This window comes from Pristiophorus japonicus, chromosome 7, assembly GCF_044704955.1.
Source record: "Pristiophorus japonicus isolate sPriJap1 chromosome 7, sPriJap1.hap1, whole genome shotgun sequence".
In the NCBI taxonomy this organism is placed as follows: Eukaryota; Metazoa; Chordata; class Chondrichthyes; family Pristiophoridae; genus Pristiophorus; species Pristiophorus japonicus.
Genome location: NC_091983.1, coordinates 99,867,972 through 99,893,303, shown reverse-complemented (window position 1 = coordinate 99,893,303; position 25,332 = coordinate 99,867,972). Strand labels below are relative to the sequence as shown.

At 35.6% G+C, this 25,332-nt stretch overlaps 1 protein-coding gene and 1 long non-coding RNA gene across 2 annotated transcripts in view; one reads left to right on the top strand and one right to left on the bottom strand.

The window, feature by feature from the left end:
* The window catches only part of LOC139266816 (uncharacterized), a 239,605-nt gene extending 220,441 nt beyond the window's left edge, over positions 1-19,164 (top strand). The window contains exons 3-4 of the long non-coding RNA XR_011593780.1: positions 10,342-10,440; positions 17,563-19,164. This is a non-coding gene — a long non-coding RNA (uncharacterized lncRNA). The remainder of the gene's footprint in view (positions 1-10,341; positions 10,441-17,562) is intronic.
* Positions 19,165-19,394: 230 nt separating this feature from the next.
* The window catches only part of LOC139266601 (XK-related protein 6-like), a 126,218-nt gene continuing 120,280 nt past the window's right edge, over positions 19,395-25,332 (bottom strand). The window contains exon 3 of the mRNA XM_070884198.1: positions 19,395-20,359. Within this exon, the coding sequence (XP_070740299.1) occupies positions 19,395-20,359 (965 nt within the window). The remainder of the gene's footprint in view (positions 20,360-25,332) is intronic.

Here is a 25,332-nt window from a genome sequence, read left to right as displayed (position 1 = left end):
AATGAAAACTGTTTATATATTTTTTTCATTTCAATCAATACATCATATAATGTATTAAAATGGAAAGGTACAAAATTTGAAATAAATATTTTCTGATTCATGTATAAATCTTTTGTCCAGATGATTTTATCTGTTCATGTTACAATAAAACATTTTAAATGGCATTTCATTATTTTTTAAATGTGTTCTGTGAAACAGAACATTAACAAATACAACAAAAAAAAATTGGTTTGGCGTGATGTCTTGACACACTACGTTCCCCAAAACCACGTAAATAGTGGTGAAAACAGTAGAATTTGAATAAACATACTTTTAAAACTGCAATTTCCAATCAGTCTAAATAAGCAAGCCATGTTCTGCACTTAGGATACATACATTCATTAATGTCCAAGGGAAGACAGCCACAGACATTGAAAGTGTTGGTGAAGGTCAAGAGACATTTTTTATGGCTGCAGTAACTTTACATACAAAGATCAAAAATCTAAGATGAATAATTTAAGAAACACACATTAAAAATACTTGAATTAAACCAAATCTGAAAGGCCACTCACATTATTTGCTCAGAATAATACATAGGCCTTAGCAGAATAAGCATTGCACTGTGTGTATGTGGACTCCCAACACTTTAGATTATGGCATTCTTAATTCAGGCCTTTGGGGTAGAAATTGGTAAGCATTCCACCAATGGGCAGGTGTCAGTCCCATTATTAAATTTGTGGGCTTTTTTTTAGGCATCCGGGCAGAAGGCAAAAGCAGAGGCATTAGGCTTCAGTAAATATTTAAAATAGGAACCTAACAGCTGTTGAAGGGCCCCTTGCTGAAACTAATCATCGATGAGCAGGAAGGCCCATGGATTCGTCAGCGTGGTGGCCACCTACAAAAGGCAAGTTTAATTTTTTTTAATAAACTGCTCCTGTGGAGCCAGGAGGAGCAAGTGTGCTCCTCCTGACTCCACAGGAGTTGCAATTGCCACCCTCCCGGGACTTATCTCAGAGCCACAGTGGGCGAGGCAGGCAGCCTGACATTGCTCTCTTTGTCGAGTATGTTGATGAGGCCCAAGTACAAATTTCCATTGATCCTTGAACCTCTTGATTTGGTCACGCACTTCTCGTGCAATAGCAAGCATAGGTCCTAGAATGGTTACAGCCCAAAATCTACCCTTTGGTGTTTATGGCAATGTTTTAAGAATAACGAATAGTGCCAAAAGTGGAACTACAGCTTTGAAATTACTTTTAGTCTTCTGTCCACTATTTTACACAGTTGTTAACCAGTTTATTTTAAATGGATTAACATCTCCACTGAAATAATGTCAGAAGAATGTCATGTGAACATGATGCATGTTCATTTGCTAATATTGGCAACAGTAATTTCTAGGTCTAGAAGACAAGGCAACAGGACATGGAATGATAAAGTGCTCAATAAAACACATACCCAAAGAAAAATGGCCCCTGATGGCAGAATCCAATATCATAAAGGGAATTATCAGATTTTGTAATTTTACAATAATTATTTATTGTAGTTTTTTTGTTAGATCATACCTCACTTTGTACTATTAGATTATGGAGGTGTGATACACTGCACAAGAAATACATCAATTGATCAAAACAGTTTTTTTTTTAAAAAGCTAGTTTCAAACGCAATTATTTCTGTTACTAACTCTTCCTATAAACTAAAATTCCGTACAGATTAGCAGCCATTTGTAACGCCTGTTGAATGACTACAATAATCCTTAATCCAAAATGATCCATGCAAGCTTGACTAGAATTACATTTAAATAATACAAAAGTTATGTAGACATTTGTGATCTTTGGTGCTTGATTTCTAATAAAGCTTCTGGGCAATTTGTCTGCGGGGGAAAACAATGACTTTTTAAAAATCTATTACATGCATGTGTCCTTTCACCATGATGTACAGGAGAGAATTAAATTATTTAGTAGTACATATTTTACTTTAGCAAATGTGGTGCCCTTGTATATCAGTTAAATAAAAGACCTTTCTAGAATTTGGTTTAACTCAGTTGATTACACCTCACTGAAAAAGTTGCTATTGAACACAACAGAAAAAAAATACTGTGGTTCTTGGACAATAATTTGCCAAAGACTGCTTTAATTTCCACAACCTGGTTTTAAGGAACAGTATTAAAGTACAGTAGATGAACTTAAGAAAAACCCTAGTTGGAGACAAGATGCAATAAAAGGATAAAAGAGTTATTTTCTGGTCAACAACCAATCACCATTATAGTCAAAATGAAACCATCCTGTGCACTGAAGACCTCAACAACATTTCACTAAGTACATCTGACCATGCAAGATTACACAAACATCTTAACTAGTTTTAAACTTTTAAACACTGACATTATGCAATTTTTCATAATTATACTGGTTAAAATAACAGCTAATAGCTGTCAAATATCAGATACATCATATACATATATTTTTTGTTTTTTGTATATAGAATCTGGACAACACAACATTACATATATTATAGAAAACACTTCTTTCTCAAAGAATAGGAAAAGTTTTTGCTACCAACTTAAGTTTACAGGAAATAATACAAAATACAGTACAATAAGGATCAACTGGCTCAAAACAATATACATCCACACTGCTTAGTGGCCTTTCAAAAGCTAATAAAGGACTAGACAATGACAGCACATATAAGGCATATTGTCAAAATATAGAAGCATTAACATCATGCTGTCTGATTCCCATTAACATTTCCAACTTTTTAGGGGCAAATTATTAACCATGGATCCTGTTCACCCATGATGCATTGTATACTGACACCCCCTGGGCAATTCATATGAGCATAGTGATAAAAGACTAATAGTTTATTATTTGGACATCTTATCTGAGATATTTTTTTCCCTGTACCACAAACTTTGGTGAAAACAGATTATATAGCACCACAGTTAATAAGTGCCAGGTAATTTTCTAAAATAATTTTTTCTTCATATTTCATCTTTAAAGTCTTAAATTTGGTCTCTATAAATGTTGAGTCTGGTATTAGTTTTGATGACCTTCATGAACTAACAATCACATTTGTGTTGGATGAGACTGATACAGTGTATTCCTCAGTTGTCATCATAAAAATGTTATAAATCCAAACTACATCAGAACGATTGATTAATCTGTCATGTTACTGTTTGAAGATGAGGTGAAGTTATCTCCAAACTAGCTTTGAGAAACTAGTCCACAACTCAAGTTAACAGTTGATAGGATTTTGAAGAGCACATGTCGAATTGTATAATTGGACTGAAACATTTATTTTAAAAATTATAATTTTTTAAAGATTGGGCAGGTCAGTTTCAGATTAACACTTTAAGATAAATAATTAAATGGATAAAAGTATGGGGGGGGGGTCACTATTGCAATCTAGTAGAAAAATGGTTCAAAGATGCCGTATACAGGTAACTGATTCCCTTACATTGGTAACCCATTTCAATAGGATTAGCTATGCTCATCACAATCAACATTAATATCCATAATTCAGTGTTGTCATTGTTTTGTACATATTGTCTTTACCTTTGAATAGTTGCCCAGACTGACAGTATTTGAAACAATGCACATGGTTATTGTGAATATAGAAATCCCATTAGAATTTATTTTTAAATTGTTTAAACAGGTCTGTTTCCACTGCTTCCAAAGCAGTAGAAATTGGGGTCCAATGACTTTAAACAATATTAATATTTTCTTGAAAGATAATTGAACAGTAACATTACAGTCAAGTGACAGGCCTTACATTTTAACCATTACTATGCAGATACCATCTTATTAGAATGAAGAAAAGTTTCACATATAATTCATCTGCAGTTGTTAATGTTATATATTGAGTATCTCTGATGTATGCACCAATTATTGAGAAATTCAGCACAGTAAAGGTTAAAAAAACAGATATTTTGTTTTACATTTACAAAATGATAAATTACAATCATTTTTACAAACAACATTCTTAATTAATATAATAACTCCTAAATACAAAGAAAGAAGATACGAAAATCACAAATTAATCATCAAACATCCCATTTAATTAAAGTGTTGTATCACTCCATTGTGCTCTATAACTTTAATATCATTGACCACGAATCTTCTTTTAATCATTAGTGTTAAATTATCAATTTAAGGGACATTTGTACACTGAAGTGGAAGTAGATAATGTGCACTGTAATGACACTTATGCCAAAACAATTGGATTATTTTCTATAAAGGGCTATGCCTTTCGTACCAAAATAATTAGTAAACTGTAAATAGAAAATTGAGATGGTAACAGCATCATCTACACTTTAGATACTGCTACTAACACATACATTTTAAAGTGTAACATTTGACTTCATTTTTCAAATGACTATTAGCCAGTACCTCTGTTGTTTTCTGTGCATAAAATAAACACAGCTTCTGCTTGGTTGACAGTCAACAACTTGGCTCTGTAAGATTGGCATATGATGTATAATAGCAACAGGTCAGTATACAGATGACCTGTAATGGAGACTTAGACCGGTATCTAATTTACCATCACTATTGTACAACTAGGGATGAGTACAGATCATAAGCTTCTATGTAAGTCAGCTAAATCCTTTTTCAAACCTATTTTATTGTATTTATATTTTTTGCATGAATTTCTGGTTGTTACTTCTCTAAGAAGCTAGTGTTCTGAAATGACCAGATAATCGGAGCTATTAATTGGCATGTAGAACTGCTAGCAAGCACCAGTATGACTTTTTCTGAAGCATTTGAATGTAGTTATCTTCACTGAGAAATGTGCTTTGGATACATTATGAATTGTAATGAAAGTGTTTAGCCCTAAATTCCAGTCTAAATTTAGATGATTCATAAAGAATATAAAATAAACCTCTTTGCAGATAAACAATGTTTGCACTGCAAATATTCAAGATATAATCAATAGGTAAAATAGCTATGATGGAGCACCATAAATTCTGTCTCATCTGAGAGCAGAAATGAAGGCAAATACTGCAGTGTCCCTTTGGCAGTTGTTGTTATGCTTATACCTGCATATTGCAATTTAAGTGTACACTGAACTGTTTTATTACTACAGTATTCTCACAAAATTAGACTATTCCATTTCATAGTTTGTATCAGGAGGCTTGAATAATTGCAGTTGGTATTTTTTGAAGAGTCGTCTACAGTATTTAGGGTGGTTAACAGGAACAAAACAGCAATAATTTAACGTTCTGAATCTCTAGCCCTTATTAAAATAGCACTTTAAACAAAGCGGAAAATATCTATTCAGGGATAGCTCTCCGGATCTGTATCAAGAAGCTTTTCTCACATGTTAAAATACAAGTACAGTATTTGCTTAATAATTAGTTGTACCTGAGTAAATCCCATTGATCATACTTGCTAATGTGGAATTGTGTAACCTGCACCAGGTATAATATATACCATATGCTTTGCAAGATGTATGTGTGTGTGTTTGTGACATAACGGTTATTGGCATTTCAAAATTAAGTATAAGATAATTTATTGTTTTACATGTGTGCATTTTTAACATACTTAGCAAGTTTTGCAGGTGATTGTACAGCTCCTTTCAATTTTATATTAAAACATATAGCACAGGCTGCTGCCATGACAGGAAGTATGTTCTTTACCACAAGTTAGTTGATTTCCTGTGATGATGCTCATGTGATGACAGCTGACAGCTGACAGTAAAAGTAAAGCAGATTTCTGAACTGATTCTGTGAAACTGGTTGCTGTTGGTTTATAGAGTCTGTTTTGATTCAGATTAAAACAAATTATTTCAGAACTACTCATACTAGAAGGCAGTAAAAATAGGGCAAAGGTTTCTTTATAAAAATGGGAGCACAATGAGCAACTCTCCTCTGCAAAATCCCTCTGGCTACACATTTATAAAATGTGCTGCAAAAGCTTAACCCATTCGCTGTTGAAAGTTCTCAAGTGAATTTGACTAGATTGGATAGGTGGATGAAGGAAATGAGTTTCAGGGTTAATGTAAACAGTAAGGGTAAATGTAATTGGAACGATATCCTCACATGGAGGATAAATGCCAACACAAACTGGTTGGACCAAATGGCGTGTTTCGGTGTTGTAACTTTATGTATTTCTATGAATGACTGTTGTACAGGAGATTTACCCTAAGAGGTACTTCTATGAATATAACATAAACTTAACTCATTTCCATGTATTAAAATTTATATAGCAAAGGTGGATTTTAAGATATCCAACTAACATTGTAAATAGTCAGAAATATCATTCAAAGCTTTCTTAGGAAAATCCATTATTTGACAAAAGCATGTTTAATGAATTATAAAAGAATGTAAATAACTACTCTTCAGATTTTCTCTGTGACATCATTTTGCTTCATATGAGTTTTTCCTATTTGGAAAAAAGGGTGGTCTGGTTTGAAGATATCTTCATAATTTTAGATAGTAATTAATTGGTATGAGGTGTGTATAGCAATTTGGCCTCTATCATTCCACCAAATTAAAAACTATCTTAAAGCATCACAGCTGCTGGATTCAAGGAACAGGCAGCACTGGGACTGAAGTCATATAAACAGACAGCCAACACTTTTAGCTAATAAGTAATTAGTATGTGGAATTATTAATTTTGATATGGAGCCTTCACAAGTACATTACTTTGGATAACAAGCAGAATACGTTGCTTCTTGTAAGTTTTATTTTAATTTAATCCAAAACCTGAACAGTCTAGTAGTAGTTACATTAGTGCAGCAGTTGAATGTTTAACTAGACAAGAATTTGAATCACAACCCAGCCTCAGCCTTCCTCAGAGGATGCTTATCAGTTTTAGCTGGGCTCTCTGGGGAAAGGAGTGAAAGCAGATTAAGATGGATCCTAGAGATATCAGTAGATTGGATTCTCCTATCTTCCTAAAGTTAGCCTAGATCTAGGAAAAAGAAGAATAAGAAATAGAGTTTAAAAAAAATCTTAATCTTAATTTAACTGCTTAATCTTCTGCATTTTTATTTTGTTTATTTAAGATTTATTTTTGTTTGCCTAAGTTGTTAACCAGCAAGTAACCTGCCAAACAATTGCACTAATAAGCAATTAACAAGGCTACTATACTGGGTTAGTAACTGATATTGAATTCAATTACATCAGCAGTCTTATGCTACTGTCACACTGACTTTAAGAAGTGAGCTAGAATGGACATGTGCTGTAACATTGGTTGAAGAAATAACCAAATCATAATGTCAGTGCTGTGTGAGAAAAAAAATAAAATTTCAGCAATGATTATCAGTTGTTCTTCCAAAGTATGATACACTACAATATTTACATTCACAGAACAAATTGTAGAAAGAGATTTGGTCATGGGAATGCCATAATACAACTTGGGGAGAAGAGAGTTATTTGACTTAATGGTATGATTATGCTCTTAAATGGTTGCAGCAGAACAGGGATTTAAATCCAGCCCAGATTAGACAAAAGTTTCTTCTAACTCCATAATACATCACAAATTGAAACTGATGTAATAATTAAAGAGATAAGATGGGTCATATTTATGTTGTAAACTTGGGAAAAAAAGACTGAGCAAAGTATGGTCACATCATAGAGCTCAACTTGTGAACCAATTCAACACAGATTTGCATTAGTTTGTGAGTATATGACGACTAAATCATAGTCTATAATATATGTTATTTTAACAAGAGTGAAGTACGTGCACCTGCAAAACCATAAACTTAAAATATAACATTAGCATTAGTGGTTAAATTGTTCCTTTACCGTAAATATTTACTTTTTGCAAAGCCTTAGATTTGCAAGATGAGAAACTATTAACTAAGTGTAGTCTGTTAACAACTAAAAGATAAGAAATGTTGTGGCACAAGGAAAGTGATATTAACAAAACTCAACGTGAATTTTCTAAATTCATCAGATTAATTTTAAGACTGCTTTAAAGATTGTTGAAAGGAGTTATAACATTCTGCTTTTCTGCTGTAAGCCTGACCTAAAAACAAACTGCATACATTACAAAAAGAAATGTCAGTACTTTACAAAGATCTACCATTTCCTGCAGCTGAACTGGAATCAACACTTTCTGCATAATTAAGAGATTCTGTGAATATGACATAAGTTAAGCATTTTATCACATAAGGCATTGATTTCCAGATCCTCAAGTGGGTATTCTCTTGCTCATTATTGGAGAAACAATGCAACAAAAAAAAAAGTTTGGATTATCATTACAAAATGTAATCAAAATCGAACTCAAGTATTTATCCAGTATTATGTTCTACGTGAATTGGGATATTGCGACGTTTTCAGTATAAACAGTCTCACTACATATGAGTTCATTATAAGTAGGTTCCACTGTACTTGTACTTTTATCTTAATTTCACAAAGGAAATATACAATTGTCCAAGTTATTTTTCAGTATGGAAATATGATAAATTACATACATACCACTGTATTGTACCAGAATTAAGGTTTGCATTGTTAGTTAAAATGTGACTGTCTTCTAACCCTGTCATTTAAATCATATAAATAAATGACCCCTTAAATGCAATTGTGTTTCAAGGAAATGTTCATAAAACTTATTTTGTGCACAACAGAAGTCTGCTGAAATGGAAGGCCAGCCTAACTGTAAAGGTGTCACACATGTTCCTAATCATGTACATATATACCTGAAAAAGATTTTAGCAGTTCAGATGTGTGTTCTCGATCAGACAACACATTAATAATTAAAATTGATTAAATCTTTTTATTTCAGTAGTGCTTTGCATAATGTTAATTTGTCAAGTACCATTTATAAAGATAGTAATGGAAAACAATGGCAGCACAGACTGCATTTTACAGGCAATGTTCCTTGTGCTTTTGGGACATTTTTGCATTAAACACTTCAGGTGCACAGAAAATGAAGTTTTCAAATTATTTCTATGGATAGTGCACAAAGGAGTGACATGATTTCAATCAAATGAAATACTTGGAAGCATATTTTCAAGTATTCACAACTTTTTCTGATATCTTTTTGATTCCCGATTCCAACTACAATCTACTACCTGATTCACAATTCTACCTTCTGCAGACAGTTAATGTAATACACAAGAAGAACTGACAAAAAACTTCATCGTAAATAGTTACAGAGACCACTTAATCAATTTATTGATACCACATCCCAATACAAGCTCTTTGTGAAAAAGCACTTAACATTGCTTAACTTTTTTTTAAATGTTACTCTATATGCTATTTATAGTTATTATATATTACTGTATATACTGATTGGATTGTTGAGTTTCGGGACGTGAAATATGAGACTCCAAAAAGACATTCCAAAATGAGTTAACACCATAATGTACTGTTAGTAATATAATTTCTCATAGAACATACTGGACAGTGTGCTTTAAGAAAAATAAAGTAGGCAAAACGGTATCAGCATATATAATGTAAAGGACGCCACAGAAGGAAATGTGGTATACGTTACAGGAATTGTTTTTTATAATTGGTATCTAGGCGATTGGAGCTGCCTACACTAGACAACCCATTAGAATGCGATTCACTGGTGCAGTTACTTGGCGTCATTGGTCTTTCCCTAATTCACACGAGAAAACTGATGCAAAATTGCAGTTATTTAAAGCAGGAACATAACTTCTTGTGTATTTCTAATACTATTAGCTCAGGTCATAATTTCTATACAGAGCTGTAATATTCATATAACTGATTGTAATTGTTGCAGGGGCCAGTCAAGATTGTGATCAGTGAATATTATATAACTTTGTGATTTATTGCAAAAGCAAAAATAGTTTAATTTACTTACTATCTACCAATTAATTTTTAAATTTCAAATAGAAAGTAAATGCTAAAACCACAGGAAATTAGATAAATTATAATGAGGTAGATATAACTACGTTAAAGTAAAACTGAAGCTATATTGAATTGGAAAAGAATCTGGCACAGTTAGAAGATGCCATTTAATTATTCAAGATCACATTAAGTCACCAAGAACTAAATATGTATATTTCAAGCAAAAGTCACTGTAGCATTTTCACCTTGTTGATACGAGATATTTGTAAAAGAAAAATTTGAATATGGGAAAAAAATTACCTAGAATTTGGAGGTTGGAGAAACTGGAAGATTGCATAGTTGGGAGCTGGGGCTTCGTATCAAGGTGAAAGAGCACTGTCAGATAAAATATCCTTTGAAAATCATTTTTGTTTATTTTTTCATTTGACATTTTTTAACTGTATATCTCACACAGGAAATGTATGTACAGTACACACATGCTCACAAACTCCTGACATTTACAGCCATACAAATATCCTTTCTTAATTACTTCATGCACAATTTTTTTTAAATAAATTTGTCATCACTTTTAAGCCCATGAATTTAACTCACAAGACCCATCTCTTCCTCAGAAAGAAGGGAAAAAGCACCTGGGCAAAGTTCAGCTTCACATGGATTGCTGCAACTTGAAATAGGAAAAAAATAACTACAAACTTCTCAACTGTCTTGAGGTAAGAGTAGTTCACTAACCAAACATACATCTGAACATATACATTACATTATAGGAAATAGCAAAGTTTTTCTTCCGTACATTATTTACAGTTTCTTTGTGTTGTTTTTGGATAAACAGCTATATCAATCTACAGTAAGGCTTCACAGGAAGTATTCGGTTTATTTTTTGTTTTCTAAAAACCACACTATAAAATTGAGGTTCGATGTTAGCACCTTTGATTTTTGATGTTGCTCCCATTAACACAGCTAATTCCTGTTGAGAACCTTATTTTTTAAACTTTTTTTGTTCCTGCAGGAGAATAACAAATTCTCTATGCAGCTGCACTAGAACCTCACATATAATATATATATATACAGTGATTCTTTTATTTTACTGCACTGGCACATAATATGAAAAGGTACTGGCATTGTTGTTTGCTGTAAGTGGCTGCCTTGATAGGAGTACCATAAGCACCTAGAGAAAAGGCACCACAAGGTTGAGAAGCAAAGTGTTTTTCGTTTGTTTATTTAAAATCACATCCTAAGCTAAGATGATTTAAGAACATAGGGCTTTCATGGTCAGCAGAATAAACTAAATAATAGTTTATCGTCATTAACACAGGCATCACTTTAAAAGACTGCAGCACTCCATGGTCAATCAGCACAAGGAAATATGGAGTGGTTGGAATCAGTTTTTTGCCTGAGGTTTCCTCAAAATTATGAGATCTGGATCTCAGCTACAGCTTTATGAGATACTCCAAAGTGAGACGTACTCGTTTCTCCCTGTAGAACATAAGAAATCAAAATGGGAAAGAGGGTAGAGGGGATTTTAAATTATATTACCTACTGCCTGGTTACTAGCTGAACATTTTTTTTAAGTATATTGTACTAGTTAATTAAAATAAAATAAAGCTTTTCACTGAATTTGGACATTTAGTTTCTGGTGTTATTTTAAGACTATTAAGATAAAATACATCTGAGTACATCACTCATAGTTTAGATAAATTGTTAAAACTGTTTTGGTGTAATAACATCGCTAGGGAATATAACATCATACCATGCCAGCCCATAATTAAACAGAGGATGATGCAACGTTGTAGGATTGTTTTCTTTACTGTTAGTTTTAAATGTTACTATTTATTATTCTTGTACTAAGATATACTAGTCCAAATATGGCTGGAAGAGGACCAGCCAACTCGAAAGGAAATTAACCTAATATACATTAAGCTGTTGTTGAACAGTGTATCCACAAAGCTAAGTGCATATTTTTGCAAATGTACTTGGAAGTACCTTGTCCTGCCTTTAAAGTAAAGTCAGTGTTAATGAATGGTATTTCTTCTACTAAAGTGCATAACTGATCATGTGCTTTTTTGAAAATGAAAGGAATACACTAAACAATAGATGACATGTGAATGAAAAGTCTCAAATACAATTTCTGTTAACTAGTAGTAATCAATCAATATCCTATTTTGGTCCTAGGAAACAACATAACTGGGCCTTTTGTAGCTTTCATATTCAGATTTTCACATTGACAGCTTAACATGTTGGTTTATCTGATGACAAGTCACTGTGGCAGATTGTAAAATGCAACTAGCAGATTTGCAAGTTGCTAGCACCAGTCTGAAGTGTTTGGCTTTGGCCCACTGCTGTTAAAGAGATTTCCAACTGGATGTCACTGAAAAAGTAGAAAACCTGATCTATTCTCCTAATTTAAGAAATCATCTCTCATACATTAGTTTCTTAGGAAGACAACCTAAGCTATTGTTGCTTTATATAAATCAATTAAAATAGCAAATACATTTAGAAATATTTTATGATTAAAACAATCAGGATAGTTAAACTAGATAACTAGCTAACCTTGAAAGCCCTTCGAATGATTCATGATTTACTAACTAGGTCCTTCGAGTGCTGCAAAATTACAATTGCCTGCGTCTTTTACATCATGCAAATACTGCAGCACATTTTCTTGTGTGTATAAAGATATAATGGTACTACATATGATGAAATATAATGACACAAAATACTAATTTGCTTCAGTGATAAGGAACAGAAATGTGGTGATTATCAGATGGTAATGCGTGCCAGAGTTGGGTTATCTTAAAGTGCAATTTACCAACCAATAATGCATACCATATTGTTCATTACCACTATTATATAATGCCTCAGAGCATTAAACGTCAGTTTATAAAAATAAATCATACTATTTCTGTCATTAAAAAAGTACATCAATTTAGTGTTTGGAAATTTAGCACCCTTGCAATTTGCTGTTTCAGGGAAGGTATGCTTTTCTGTTTGCTAATACACACCTGTCAGCCAATCACACCAGGCGATATAGACGTTGGCATTATATAATTAAATTAAATTATCATAACCCTTTGAGTGCTGAAAAGGTCTTTCCAATGTGCACTTTCAGCTAAGACATATCTTTCAATATAGCAACAATACATATGCTTTTTGACTGTTAATTGAGATTCAATGATACCAAGGTTCTGCGTGGCAGGTGGTCTATAGGTTGTAACAGGAAGTGGATCTATTTTCTCAGTACACAAAGGGTTAACTGACTAAAGTTGCGTAAAGATATCATACTAAATCTTCGAGTATAACGAATCATGACTATTGTGCTAGGCAGTCCAGAAATTAAAAGGCAGAATTTTTTTTTTGTTAGTGATAAGCTTCATCTTGCTTGAGTTCATTAGACTCCCCAGCAAACAACAGTGCACCACAGTCTGAATTAAAAAAATATTCCTCAATAATGTGGACAGATATTTCATTACATTTACACAATGACATTCAGGAATTTTTAGAAATTGCAACAAGCTGTGTCTGACGAAATGCACATTTCTTACCAGAAGAGAAAATACAGTTTATTTGAGACAAAACTGCTAAGCCTTATTGTTTTGGCACGATGGCAACTATTTTTGGCTGGAACAATGTAATCTCTTTAAAAATAAATATAGCAGGATTATCGACTTAATCTGTCTCACTTCATGTGTTTGTATAAGGTAGGTTTGGATGGTAGCAATGGTCAATATCCCCTGAACTCCTGGGGTGTGAAGAATATGTTCCTTTCTGTATAAAAGATTTTACAATTAAAATACTCCAAGGGGCCAAAATTTCCCCGTGCTCGGTTTGGGGCGCTTAATTCGAATTAAGTGCTTTTGTTTTGTCTGGCGATAATCGGACGTAAGAGCCCCTGAATTGGGCACTTTAACAAAAAAAATCATCTGTGAAGGGGAGGGCCGCTGTGAACTCTGCAGCCACTTCCCGGCGCCCAAAAGGCAGCCCGGCCGAACCAGCGTCTGCCATTGTTGTATCGACTGCAAAATCGTCCGACAAAAAAAAGATGGCAGCCGTGGTGCAAAGGCCTCCCCTTTAAGGGCGGACAGGGCCCCAGCCACCACAGCTTTGCGACCCGCAAAGCTGTCAGTGGGATTATTCCTCGCCAACCTTGCTCCTGCGCGGCAATATCCCCCGTGGGGCGCAAAGGGGTCGGCGCATGCAACGTTGACGTCATCGTTGTGTGTGCCGCCGCATGGGGTGAAAAGTAAGGGGCACAGTGCAAACCCGTTTTGCCACCGCCATTCCGGGGGCAATTCTGGCCGGGTCGCCTCCGCTACCTGCCCCCGGGCAAAATGTCCTTATCGTCTCCCAGAAGCGCTAACTGCCCTTTCAGTGTTTTACTGAATCTTTGCATTGTTTCATAAGATATGTACAAAAATGCTTGAATATAATGCAACATTCAAAAAAGTGAATTACAATTGCATTTCTGACTGTATTCACTGCAAACTGCTCTAGCATGGGATTCTGTTTTATTAGTCATCACATTGGTTTGGAATGAGCTTTATAGTTCAATATAATGGCTCGGATGTTGCAATTGGAAGCAAAGTGATGTCGCTCTCCACTGACCTCTAAGAAAGCTGCCTACAAAGATCTAGCAATCTCTGTGGCGTCGATTTCACCTTTCCCAATGTTAATTTCATCTGGCGCCATGTATAGGGGATCTCCAGCATCCAGCAACAGAGATGACTGAACAGCCAATCACATGAAGGAATTCTCACAGATAGCAAACCAGGAAGTATAAAGCACTTATTACCCTACACTTTTTAAAATCATTTTACATCGAGCAAAATAAAAATTGTGAAATACACATGGGATTAAGGTAGAATGCAGTATCATAAACAAACTGTAAATAATTTTTATTTTAAAATCTATGAGAATTTGTATCATAATGGAGAAATTTGACATTCCAAAAGCCAGAGATGCTTTTCAGCAGTAATTATGACTTAGTATGCTGTTAAAAACCCAGTTACACCTCATTCAACAAGGCTTAACTTTCTCTGGGGTTTTTGCAGCAAGATTAGAGCGTAAAATATGGAAGTTCACTTCAATTCAAGTGATTTGTAAGATTTCAATCTGCAAGGATTTCAACAGTGGAGGAGTGAGGAATCACTGATAGCAACTTCTGGCTTTCGGCTTTTAACTGCGTAGTGTGGACACCTGAAGTTGCTGTCAGTTTCACAGAGCAATGATGACGAATGTTGACAGTTTGTCATTACAACTGCAAATTCCGGGCCAATATATTTGGGGGTTTTCAGGCAACGGTCAATTTACATGATTATGAAGGTGAAGATCAGTTATATTATGTCATACATAGCAGCTGCATGTAGAAAAAGGGCTAAGGGACAGAAATCAAGAGTAGGGGATAAATTGATGTTTTTCAGATTGGCAGGATAAGAGAAGTCATGTGCATAGGGATCTATGCTGGGATTTCTGTTAGTTTTTCCTTTATATAAATAATTTGGATGTAGGAACATGGGAATTATGTTGAAGTTTGTTCATATCAAATTAGGGGGCACAGCAAAAAGTGAGGAGTTTGCAAGGGGACATAGACAGGTTAGCAGAGTGGGCAGATAGGTGGTAGCTGCAGTTCAAAACAGAAAAATGAGAAGGTACATTTTTGAAGAAAGAAAAGTGAAAGGAAATACACCTTAAGCAGTAATATTTTTGAGTGGAAGAACAGAGGACTATAAGTGCAGAACGCAGATGAAAAAGACCATTAAAATGCAAATGGGATATGTTTTTATACATAGGTGGACTGAATATAAAAGGAAGGCAGTAATGTTGAATACATTGATTAGGGCACAGTTGAAGTTTTAAGCACTACATTTTAGGAAGGATATCAGAGTCATGTGAAAATCATTAGAATAATGCTGGGAGTGAGATGTTATAATTATGGGTTGATCTAATAAAGGTTTTCAAAATGATGAAAGAGTTTGAATGGTTAAATAGTAAAAGATAGTGCACACTGCTTGATAACTCAGTAACAAGAATCCATACTAAGGATTATCACTAGAAGATAGAAGGGTTCAGTTAGTAGAATTGTTTTCCCACAGAGAAGGTTATTAGAACCGGGAATTATAATATTACAATTGGCTATTGAGGCAGAGACTATAACATCATTTGAAGGGAATTGGAAAATATTTAATGCAGAAGAATATAAATGGATACATGAAAGGACCAAGAAATAGGATTAATGTAGACAGCTTCAGTTGAAGAGCTCGCACTGGCAATGGCTCAGTGGGCCAATTGACTTCTTCAGTGCTGCAATTTTTGATTAGTCCACAACAGGTGGCTGGAAGCCACCATGCCAACCGCTAGAAATAATATTTGGTGTCCATATGGGAAAAGAAAATCTCTCAGAAATAGAAATAATAGCTCGATATGACTTTTGGTCATCAGATGAAATTGTGGTTAAGGTAGTTTTTCAATCTTGATTTAAATTACATTACTTTCTTATTAAATGTCATTGGATATTTATCCATCGTACTGAAATGTGTAATGATATATAGAAGCATTATCATTTGCCATCTGTAATGGGAAGGAATGATCTTGCAAGATAAAATAGAGTTATTTTATAGTTACCTATACATCAGTTGCCATGTTATGGAGTTCTCCACAGGTATAATAAACTTGGAATAACTTTGGGTAAAATAAACTTTAAATGCAAAAATACCTTTGAATGAGAAATTACACAGTTGGATTTAAAAAATACAAATGCAGTAATGTAATATGGAAGTGGAAATATGCATGAGAATTAATTTTAAGCAAACACATTACCAATCATTTAAACATACTCATCGGCTTGATGGGCTGAACTGCATGTTTCTGCACTGCAATAGTCTACGGTTCTAATCAATATTATTAATTAGATGACATGTCATGCCAAGCGCTTTATACCTCTGATAGACAGAGATAATAAGTAAAATTATGGTTTAAAAACAAAACATATTCAAAACATAAATATATAATGGAAACATTCATTTGTTATCTTACTGATTGGGCAGTATGTAGTATATGTCTTTACATAAATATGGTATATTTTTCCACTGGGAATGTGCATAAATATAATTGCCTCACAAGATCTGCGACAACATCCCTTAAATAAATATGCAATAATTTTCTTTGTGGAATCAGTGATTCAACGATTAGGCTTCTTAAGTAACAAAAGATAGATTGTGTGTTTGAAGCTACCTATTATATATAGCAGTGGTTTGCACTAAATACTCCACACTTTTACCTAATGCCACATATTTAATGGAAAGTTTTCTACTATTGACAATCTATTACATAACTCAGTACTTAGTCACTGCCTACCTAATAAAAAAGGAAACCTTTGGGATTTAATAGATGGCAGGTGAAAATGTTACAACCTACTGACATTATAGTAGGTTAGTTAAAACTATAAAACATCTTGGGGGACGAATTCTGTCGGTGAACGCTCCTGGAAAGGGTCGGAACAGGGGTTCTAAAGGGGTTGGAGCCGCGAGCGCTGGCATTTGCGCCACTTGGCACATTCAGTGTGCCGGTGTCGCCGGTGCTGAGCAGTATCACCTGGGAGCATTGCGCTGGTGTGCAACTCCCCCGGTTTCGGCAACGATGCGATATTTGGTTGGAGCGGCACCCATAGTGCCCAGTAATGACACCACCAGAGAAAGCTGGTGTGCAGAGCTGTCCTGGGGGAAGGAATGATTGAAAAAGCTAAGTGGAATTGATAGTTCTTTGAATTTTTTTTGCAATTCACCTTTATTTGGTGGGAGTACTTTATCGGGAATGTTTTATGTGCCGATTTCTTTTTTTTGCAGGGATGCCTTTCATGGGGATAGCTCAGAAGCCGGCTCTTTCCCAACGGATTTTCAGTTGCTCACTTGACCTAGAGCCCTAATAGAGGTGTGGAACGCCTCCCTTAGCACTCAACTCCGCTCTCGGGGCGCAGCAACCGAATTTACCGATGCAAAACTTACAACCTGCCGCCATTAGCGCCCTAAGAAGCCTCCAACTGAATTTGCACTCCCTTGTGTTTGATAAACCAAACATGGTGGATGAACTACATTACTGCATGATGTCCTTTACTGAAACAGATTGAAAAAAACATTTGTGTGGATAATTAAAACCTTGTTCAATATATTGGTTATTTGAAGTGTATAATAAAGGAGAGGGAGAGTTTTAGTGGAAAACAAACTGAAAATGTTTTAAACGAGTTTGAAGAAATTTTATCATGTCAAATTGCTTGGGATTCATGTTGGCTGATAACGTGAACATGGTTCTGCTAAAGCTTCACACTCCTTTTCTAAACATGAAATGAAGTACCCGGCGAGATCTGAAAGAAATTTGCTTCATGGATAATTTCATTAAGTTAGACTATTTTGACATATGCAACAATACTATTATGTCCATTGAGTTATACGCGGACTAAAAACAGAGCTGTATATAACCAAATATCTAAACTGTATCTTACCTGCACAGTGAATAGTATTGTGCTAATTGTCATATTAGACATTGCTGCATAGCAGTAAAATCTCTATCCACATTATTCAAGGAAGCCTTTAAGTCTCCTAAGTCAAAGCTATCTGGGAATCTCTGCACCAGAATACACCTGAGCTGCACAAGGAAGTCATAAGAGTAACCCTTTTCCAGAAGTTTGCATGCACGTTCCTCATGCAAAGGCCTGATTAGGCACACAAGGGCTAAAAAGAAAGCTAGGCTGTTGTAGGTTGTAAATTGGCTTATTGAATCTCACCATATGGCTTTGGCCAGAGTATTTCGGCCTGTCCCTGTATGGTTTTGATGGATTTAACATGGATAAAAACCTGCTATATAACACTGTGGCTCATGTTATTGTAACCAATTAAAATTCAGGTATATTCAGGTAAAGAAAAACTCCAGTTTTTCCCATGCTGCAAGTTATAAAATTGATAAATTTTCTGCACCTATTTAAATTAAAAAAAGCACTCTGTAAATTACAAAAACAAACAGCAATATTTCAGTTAAAAAAGAAAGACTATATGTCAAGGATCTGATGCGCTGTACTTGACATATGGTTGCACCTTGAACGGTAATAACAGATTGTTATTACTTGAATAAAAAGCTTACGTACACAAAGAAACATACAGTATTTACTTAGAAACAGATTTTTTTTTGCCAAGGATGGGATTGTGGAACTGAAAAAACCCCACAAGCTCACAAAACCCTGAAAGGGATTTAAAATTGCACCACTTTAAGTTTTCTTGTTAATTGATGTTGTATGATTTGCTTTTTCAGTCCCACCTACCATCAGTCCTTAAATGTGCTGCATACAGACAAACTGAGTGTATGTATATGTGTTATGTATGCGGTATGTGTCTGCACCTATGTATGTATGCACCTGTATTTGTAACTTTTTTTAATAACAGTTGGAAATTCTTGATGAAGACTTACACCATTAAATATACAGTATAAATACCGTATCTTGCTGTGTAAAAAGATTTTTTTCACTTTTTTTGTTACTTACAAAACATATAGAATATCTTTATATACAGACAGCTACCAGGAAAAGGAAAACATATCTGTGAGTTTTGTGTTTTGGGAGTTGTATGAGAGTGTCTGAGTGCCTGACGTAAACATAATTACTTCTTTGTCAGTTTCAATGGGTGAAGCTTTAAAGTGAAGATTCGTACTGTAGCAGCTCATATACAAGTGGTCCATCTCTATACCTAATACCTACAGATGTGGGAGTTACATACTGTAATATATTAACAGTTCTCCTCAGCCTTCTGTCTACAAAGTGGGCATCCCAGGCAGGATATCTTTTCCTTGGCATGTCAATCTTGATGATTGGTCCCTCCGGTAGGTAGGGTCGGCCTGATGGTGTAAGTGGCACTGTGGGTCGCACTTGGAATACAGGCAGGCAGGTCTCTGCTGCATCCTCCTCCTCCTGATCACCTTCCACTCTGGTTGGTGTGGTCTGGGATCCTCTCGGTGCTGCTGGCGTTGATGCCATTGCCTCCAGCTCTGGAGGCAGAGGGATCCCCCAGAGCAGTTCAGCACAGCAAGAACTGGCAAGGATCCTTGTCCGTGGTCCCATGGGATGAAGTAAACCATAATACAGGAACATAAATGCTGCCCCAGCAACAAAACTAACAAAAACTGTACACAGTGCTGTTATGGCATAAAAGTCAGTGGTTGTGGGATCTCTGTAAAGATACCAAAGAAAAGTCAAGGCAGCATTTTCTGTCAAGATTACAGTATAATAGGCAAACATTCGATATCGTGTCCGGCCTTCTTTGACATTAAACCAGCAGAATACGTACACGATCCCTATCACCATATTGAACAGAATTTCCTCCCACTTGGACATGCAGAAATCTGTTCCTCCATGAATGATCCAGAATGCCATGGCACACCAGTGCACAACTACAAATATTCCAAAATATAACTGAAAAATAGAAGCAAACAATGCAAACGAAATGACCCTGGATGATATGGTAAACAAACGCCAAAAGATGTGGATTAGGGCACCTCTGTAGCTCATGCTTTTTTTGTCATCCCTGGAGTCCCGCAGCAATTTGTGGTATGAGGCTAGCACCCAGGCAAGGGACATCAGGGAGGCCATAGAAGACAAACCTGGCATAACAGAGAAAAAACACAGTTATAATAATAATTACAGTATTAAATTCTCTTCGTTTCAACTGAACCTTATGATAAAGGGTGGAACTATAATGAAAATCTATACGCAAACCCAGAACTTACATCAATTAGCATGATATTGCCTAATGCCGGCCAATACACCGTGCTTTTGGCAAATGCAACTTGCTTTACCCAAGTAAAATTTCCTCATTATAGTAATATCAACCCATCTCATCTGTTCTATTTTTTTCAGAATCTTAGAGGTTTTCTTAACAAACCCAGTAGCATTAGATCAGTGTATCAAAAGCAGTTCAGGGAAAGGTAGAAATTTATGCTACATTTTACTGGAGAGGATGGGACTGAAGTTACAAGTGACAGTTGCAACTGAGTTATCCAGGAGATCTTTATTAAAGAATAATAACTACTTTAAACTTTCCATTACACATACTACTTGTATCAGAAGTTGTAAAATGTTTCCATTAACTAAAAAAAAAGAAAATCATCATTTTTTTAAAAACTCGTATTTTAAATATTGAAGCTGCATTGTGAAGTCCTGAGGAAGTCTGATAGTCCAAATCGGTTATTGTGACTTAAAGAAAGTGAAACACAACCTCTGAATAGTGCTGTAACACATGCAGTTCAGACTAGTCATAGAAATTACATGTAATGAATTGCAGATTATTTCTCAAGAAACTCACAGCTATTATGCCACACCATTATCCTGAAATATGAATATCACATGTATTATTGATATGATGGCAGCCCTAATAACTTGTGTTGGTACAAACCCCAAGTTAAAAACAAATGCAAAATAGCTTGTGCTATTAAGATATTAAACATACAAGAAAGTGATTTCAAGACTGTCATTTAACTGTAGGATTCAGACAGCATTGCTAAACTATGATCATACAATTCATGACATCCTCTGAACCCTTGGATTAGGCTAAAACGCTCTAATTCCTTCCAGGTAACTATTATTCTTTATATATTTAGTTCTCAGGAAAAATAACAACGGTCTTGGTTTAAATTGGAATATCGTAACACTCCAGTATCAATTTATCATATTAATATCAACACAAAACATTATTTTGGTAGCCTCTGTAATATGGGCTTTCAACTTGGATCCACTAAATATGGAAGTTGCTTGGCACTTCATTGAGTAGACTTTTTTCATTATTTGTCTTCCACAACAATTATATCTAATTGAATTTATAAATAATTATGAAGAGCACGAGTATAACCAGCATCAGTAAAATAAAACTCTATGCATTTTTCATTGCAATACATTAATTTCTATCATTCACATGAACTTCTTGCCAAATTGATTTGGTAAAATAAAAAATAAAGTAATGATGTAATATCTATCCCTATTAAAAACTGTAAAGCATGCAGTAGTCATGCTTAATTATATCAAATCCAGAATGATACTTAAAATTATAATGATAAATATTGAATTAATAAAAATAAACAAAAAATAAAATACCAGCTTTATTATTATTTTGAGCAAGGCAGCAGTTAAAACCGCAAACCATCTTAAATAGTGCAAAAGAGTTTATAATAATATAGAAAATGTTATGAGTTGATACATTTCTATAGATTAAGATTAGGTTACAAATTTTTGAACAATTATTTACACAACTATAGCTCTTTGAGTCCTCCAAAGCCACTGATATCTCAAAACAGTTAACATTAATTAATTTTCTTTATCGTGACTTGATAACGCAACAGTTAAAATGTGTTCTTGTTAACCAGCTGATCATAAATTTGAACAGTATTGTACCTACAGCCCATCTTTTACACGGAAACTTGCTCACCCACAGAGTGATAAATAACAATTGTCATGATGTTGTTGATGTTGTAGCCTTAAAAATAAACTTATTTAAAGAGAAATTGACAGATTGCTTACCCATTGTGGAGCTGCTAGGTGATGACTGATTGCAATTTTAGCCTGCTTACCTCAGCAGGTGGAAAAGACATATGCCTAAAACCAGCGGGGACCTTTTTTTAACAAATGCCTGTTGAGTCCCGATTATGTCTTTGGGACCCAACTGCAATTTTAACTTGCCGATCTGAGCAGGAAGCCACAGTGAGTTTCCAACCAGTTCAATCCAGCGAAGAAGCAGATTGGGTCTGAAGAGGTCCAAAAAGTGAAGTTTTTTTAATGTTTGTTTTTACTTTCCTTACGGGATCAGGAGAAGTAGGAGTGCCTCTCTGGACTCTGCATAGAAAGTTTAACCCTCTCCTGCCACGGATTCATGCCTTCTCAATCATGTGACCCCCCCCCTCATGGGAAGATCCTGGCAGCCAATCCTGCCACTTAGCAGGTCTTGGTGGATGGCCTCTGAGCGGCACAGAGTTATGGAATGAGTGGAAAGTCAACTGGTGAGATTTAAATGAGGCCCAGGAGTTAACATACCCTATGTCTCATATCTCTCATTATTTGAGAGTACTAACTGAGGTGGAACAGTGGGTTTGGAGACAGCAGTGTGAAATGGCATGATTATTAATGCTGCCGGTAAGCATATTCAAAAATGTATTAACATTACTATCTTGCACCTCACTCTGTGCCAGCTCCAAAACCCTGACATGAAATAATATTTAAGAAAGTATGATTTGAATGAGAAACAAGCAGCTTAAGTAACAGACTCAGTTTCCAATCTCACCCTTCAATGAAGCAATATACCCTCAATTAAAACCTAATGTACATCTATGCATCAATCATTTCTGTATTTTTATGGGGCACGAGGACCCGGAGATTGATTTTACCTTGGTTTATGTTCAAGGGACAATATCCTTCTTTAGAGGAACTTGCAGGCAACGTCATTGGTTAAGAAGGCATTCGGGATACTTGCCTTTATTAGCTGAGGCATAGAATACAAGAGTAGGGAGGTTATGCTTGAACTGTATAAAACACTAGTTAGGCCACAGCTAGAGTACTACATGCAGTTCTGGTCACCACATTACAGGAAAGATGTGATTGCACTAGAGAGGGTAGAGAGGAAATTTACGAGGATGTTGCCTGGACTGGAAAATTTTAGCCATGAGATAAGATTGGATGGGCTCGGGTTATTTTCTTTGGAACAGAAGAGGCTGAGGGGAGACCTAATTGAAGTGTGTAAAATTATGATAGGCCTAGATAGAATGGATAGGAAGGACCTATTTCCCTTAGCAGAGGGGTCAATAACCAGGGGGCATAGATTTAAAGTAATTGATAGAAGGTTTAGTGGGGATTTGAGGAAAATTTCTTTCACCCAGAGGGTGGTAGGGGTCTGGATCTCACTGCCTGAAAGAGTGGCAGAGGCAGAAACCCTTATAGCATTTAAAAAGTACTTGGATATGCACTTGAAGTGCCATAACCTACAAGGCTATGGACCAAGAACTGGATAGTGGGATTATGCTGGGTAGCTCTTTGTCGGCCGGCACGGTCACGATGGACCAAATGGCATCCTTCTGTGCTGTAAATTTCTTTGATTCTATGATTTAATTCATTTCTTGGAACAGCCAGGATAAACCTTTTCTGAAAACTATTTTTTAAACCATCATATTAGCCACTGCAAATGTCCATGATGCACCAGATGTGATATTTGCTGCCATGGTTTGGCAGGCTGCAAATTTCTATTGTACTTAAAAAAAAAAATTATAGTTTATTTATGGGAGTACAAATAGCAATATAAATGATAATAAATCATAATGGTGGACTTTGGTCTTTTTTTGTATTCCTTTATATATGATAATTGTGATCAGTTCTCATTCAGCCTGTTGGGTGAAGTTATTTGCTAACAACAGTGGTTTCTACCTTATGAGTAGGAAAACCTGACTCTACCGATCCTTACACACACAATAAGCCCAGTCAATTATAATCTGGCTTTTGTGTTTGGACATTAAGAAATCCAAGTCATGGATGGTGCTCCCAGCTCAGCTACACGAACATGGCCAAATAAGGACATACATAAGAACATAAGAAATAGCAACAGGAGTAGGCCCTACGGCCCTTCGAGCCTGCTCCGCCATTCAATAAGATCATGGCTGATCTGATCATGGACTCGGTTCAATTTCCCCGCCCGTTCCCCATAACCCCTTATCGTTTAAGAAACTGTCTGTTTCTGTCTTAAATTTATTCAATGTCTCAGCTTCCACAGCTCTCAGACAGCGAATTCCACAGATTTACAACCCTCTGAGAGAAGAAATTTCTCCTCATCTCTCTTTTAAATGGGCAGCCCCTTATTCTAAGATCATGCCCTCTAGTTCTAGTCTCCCCCATCAGTGGAAACATCCTCTCTGCATCCACCTTGTCAAGCCCCTCATAATCTTATACGTTTCGATAAGATCACCTCTCATTCTTCTGAATTCGAATGAGTAGAGGCCCAACCTACTCAACCTTTCCTCATAAGTCAACCCCCTCATCCCCGGAATCAACCTAGTGAACCTTCTCTGAACTGCCTCCAAAGCAAGTATATCCTTTCGTAAATATAGAAACCAAAACTGCACGCAGTATTCCAGGTGTGGCCTCATCAATACCTTGTATAGCTGTAGCAAGACTTCCCTGCTTTTGTACTCCATCCCCTTTGCAATAAAGGCCAAGAAACCATTGGCCTGCCTGATCACTTGCTGTACCTGCATACTATTCTTTTGTGTTTCATGCACAACTACCCCCAGGTCCCGCTGTACTGCAGCACTTTGCAATCTTTCTCCATTTAAATAATAACTTGCTCTTTGATTTTTTTTCTGCCAAAGTGCATGAGCTCACACTTTCCAATATTATACGTCATCTGCCAAATTTTTGCCCATTCACTTAGCCTGTCTATGTTCTTTTGCAGATTTTTTGTGTCCTCCTCACACATTGCTTTTCCTCCCATCTTTGTATCTTCAGCAAACTTGGCTACTTTACACTCAGTCCCTTCTTCCAAGTCATTAATATAGATTGTAAATAGTTAGGGTCCCAGCTATTGATCCTCAGAATCAGACCACAT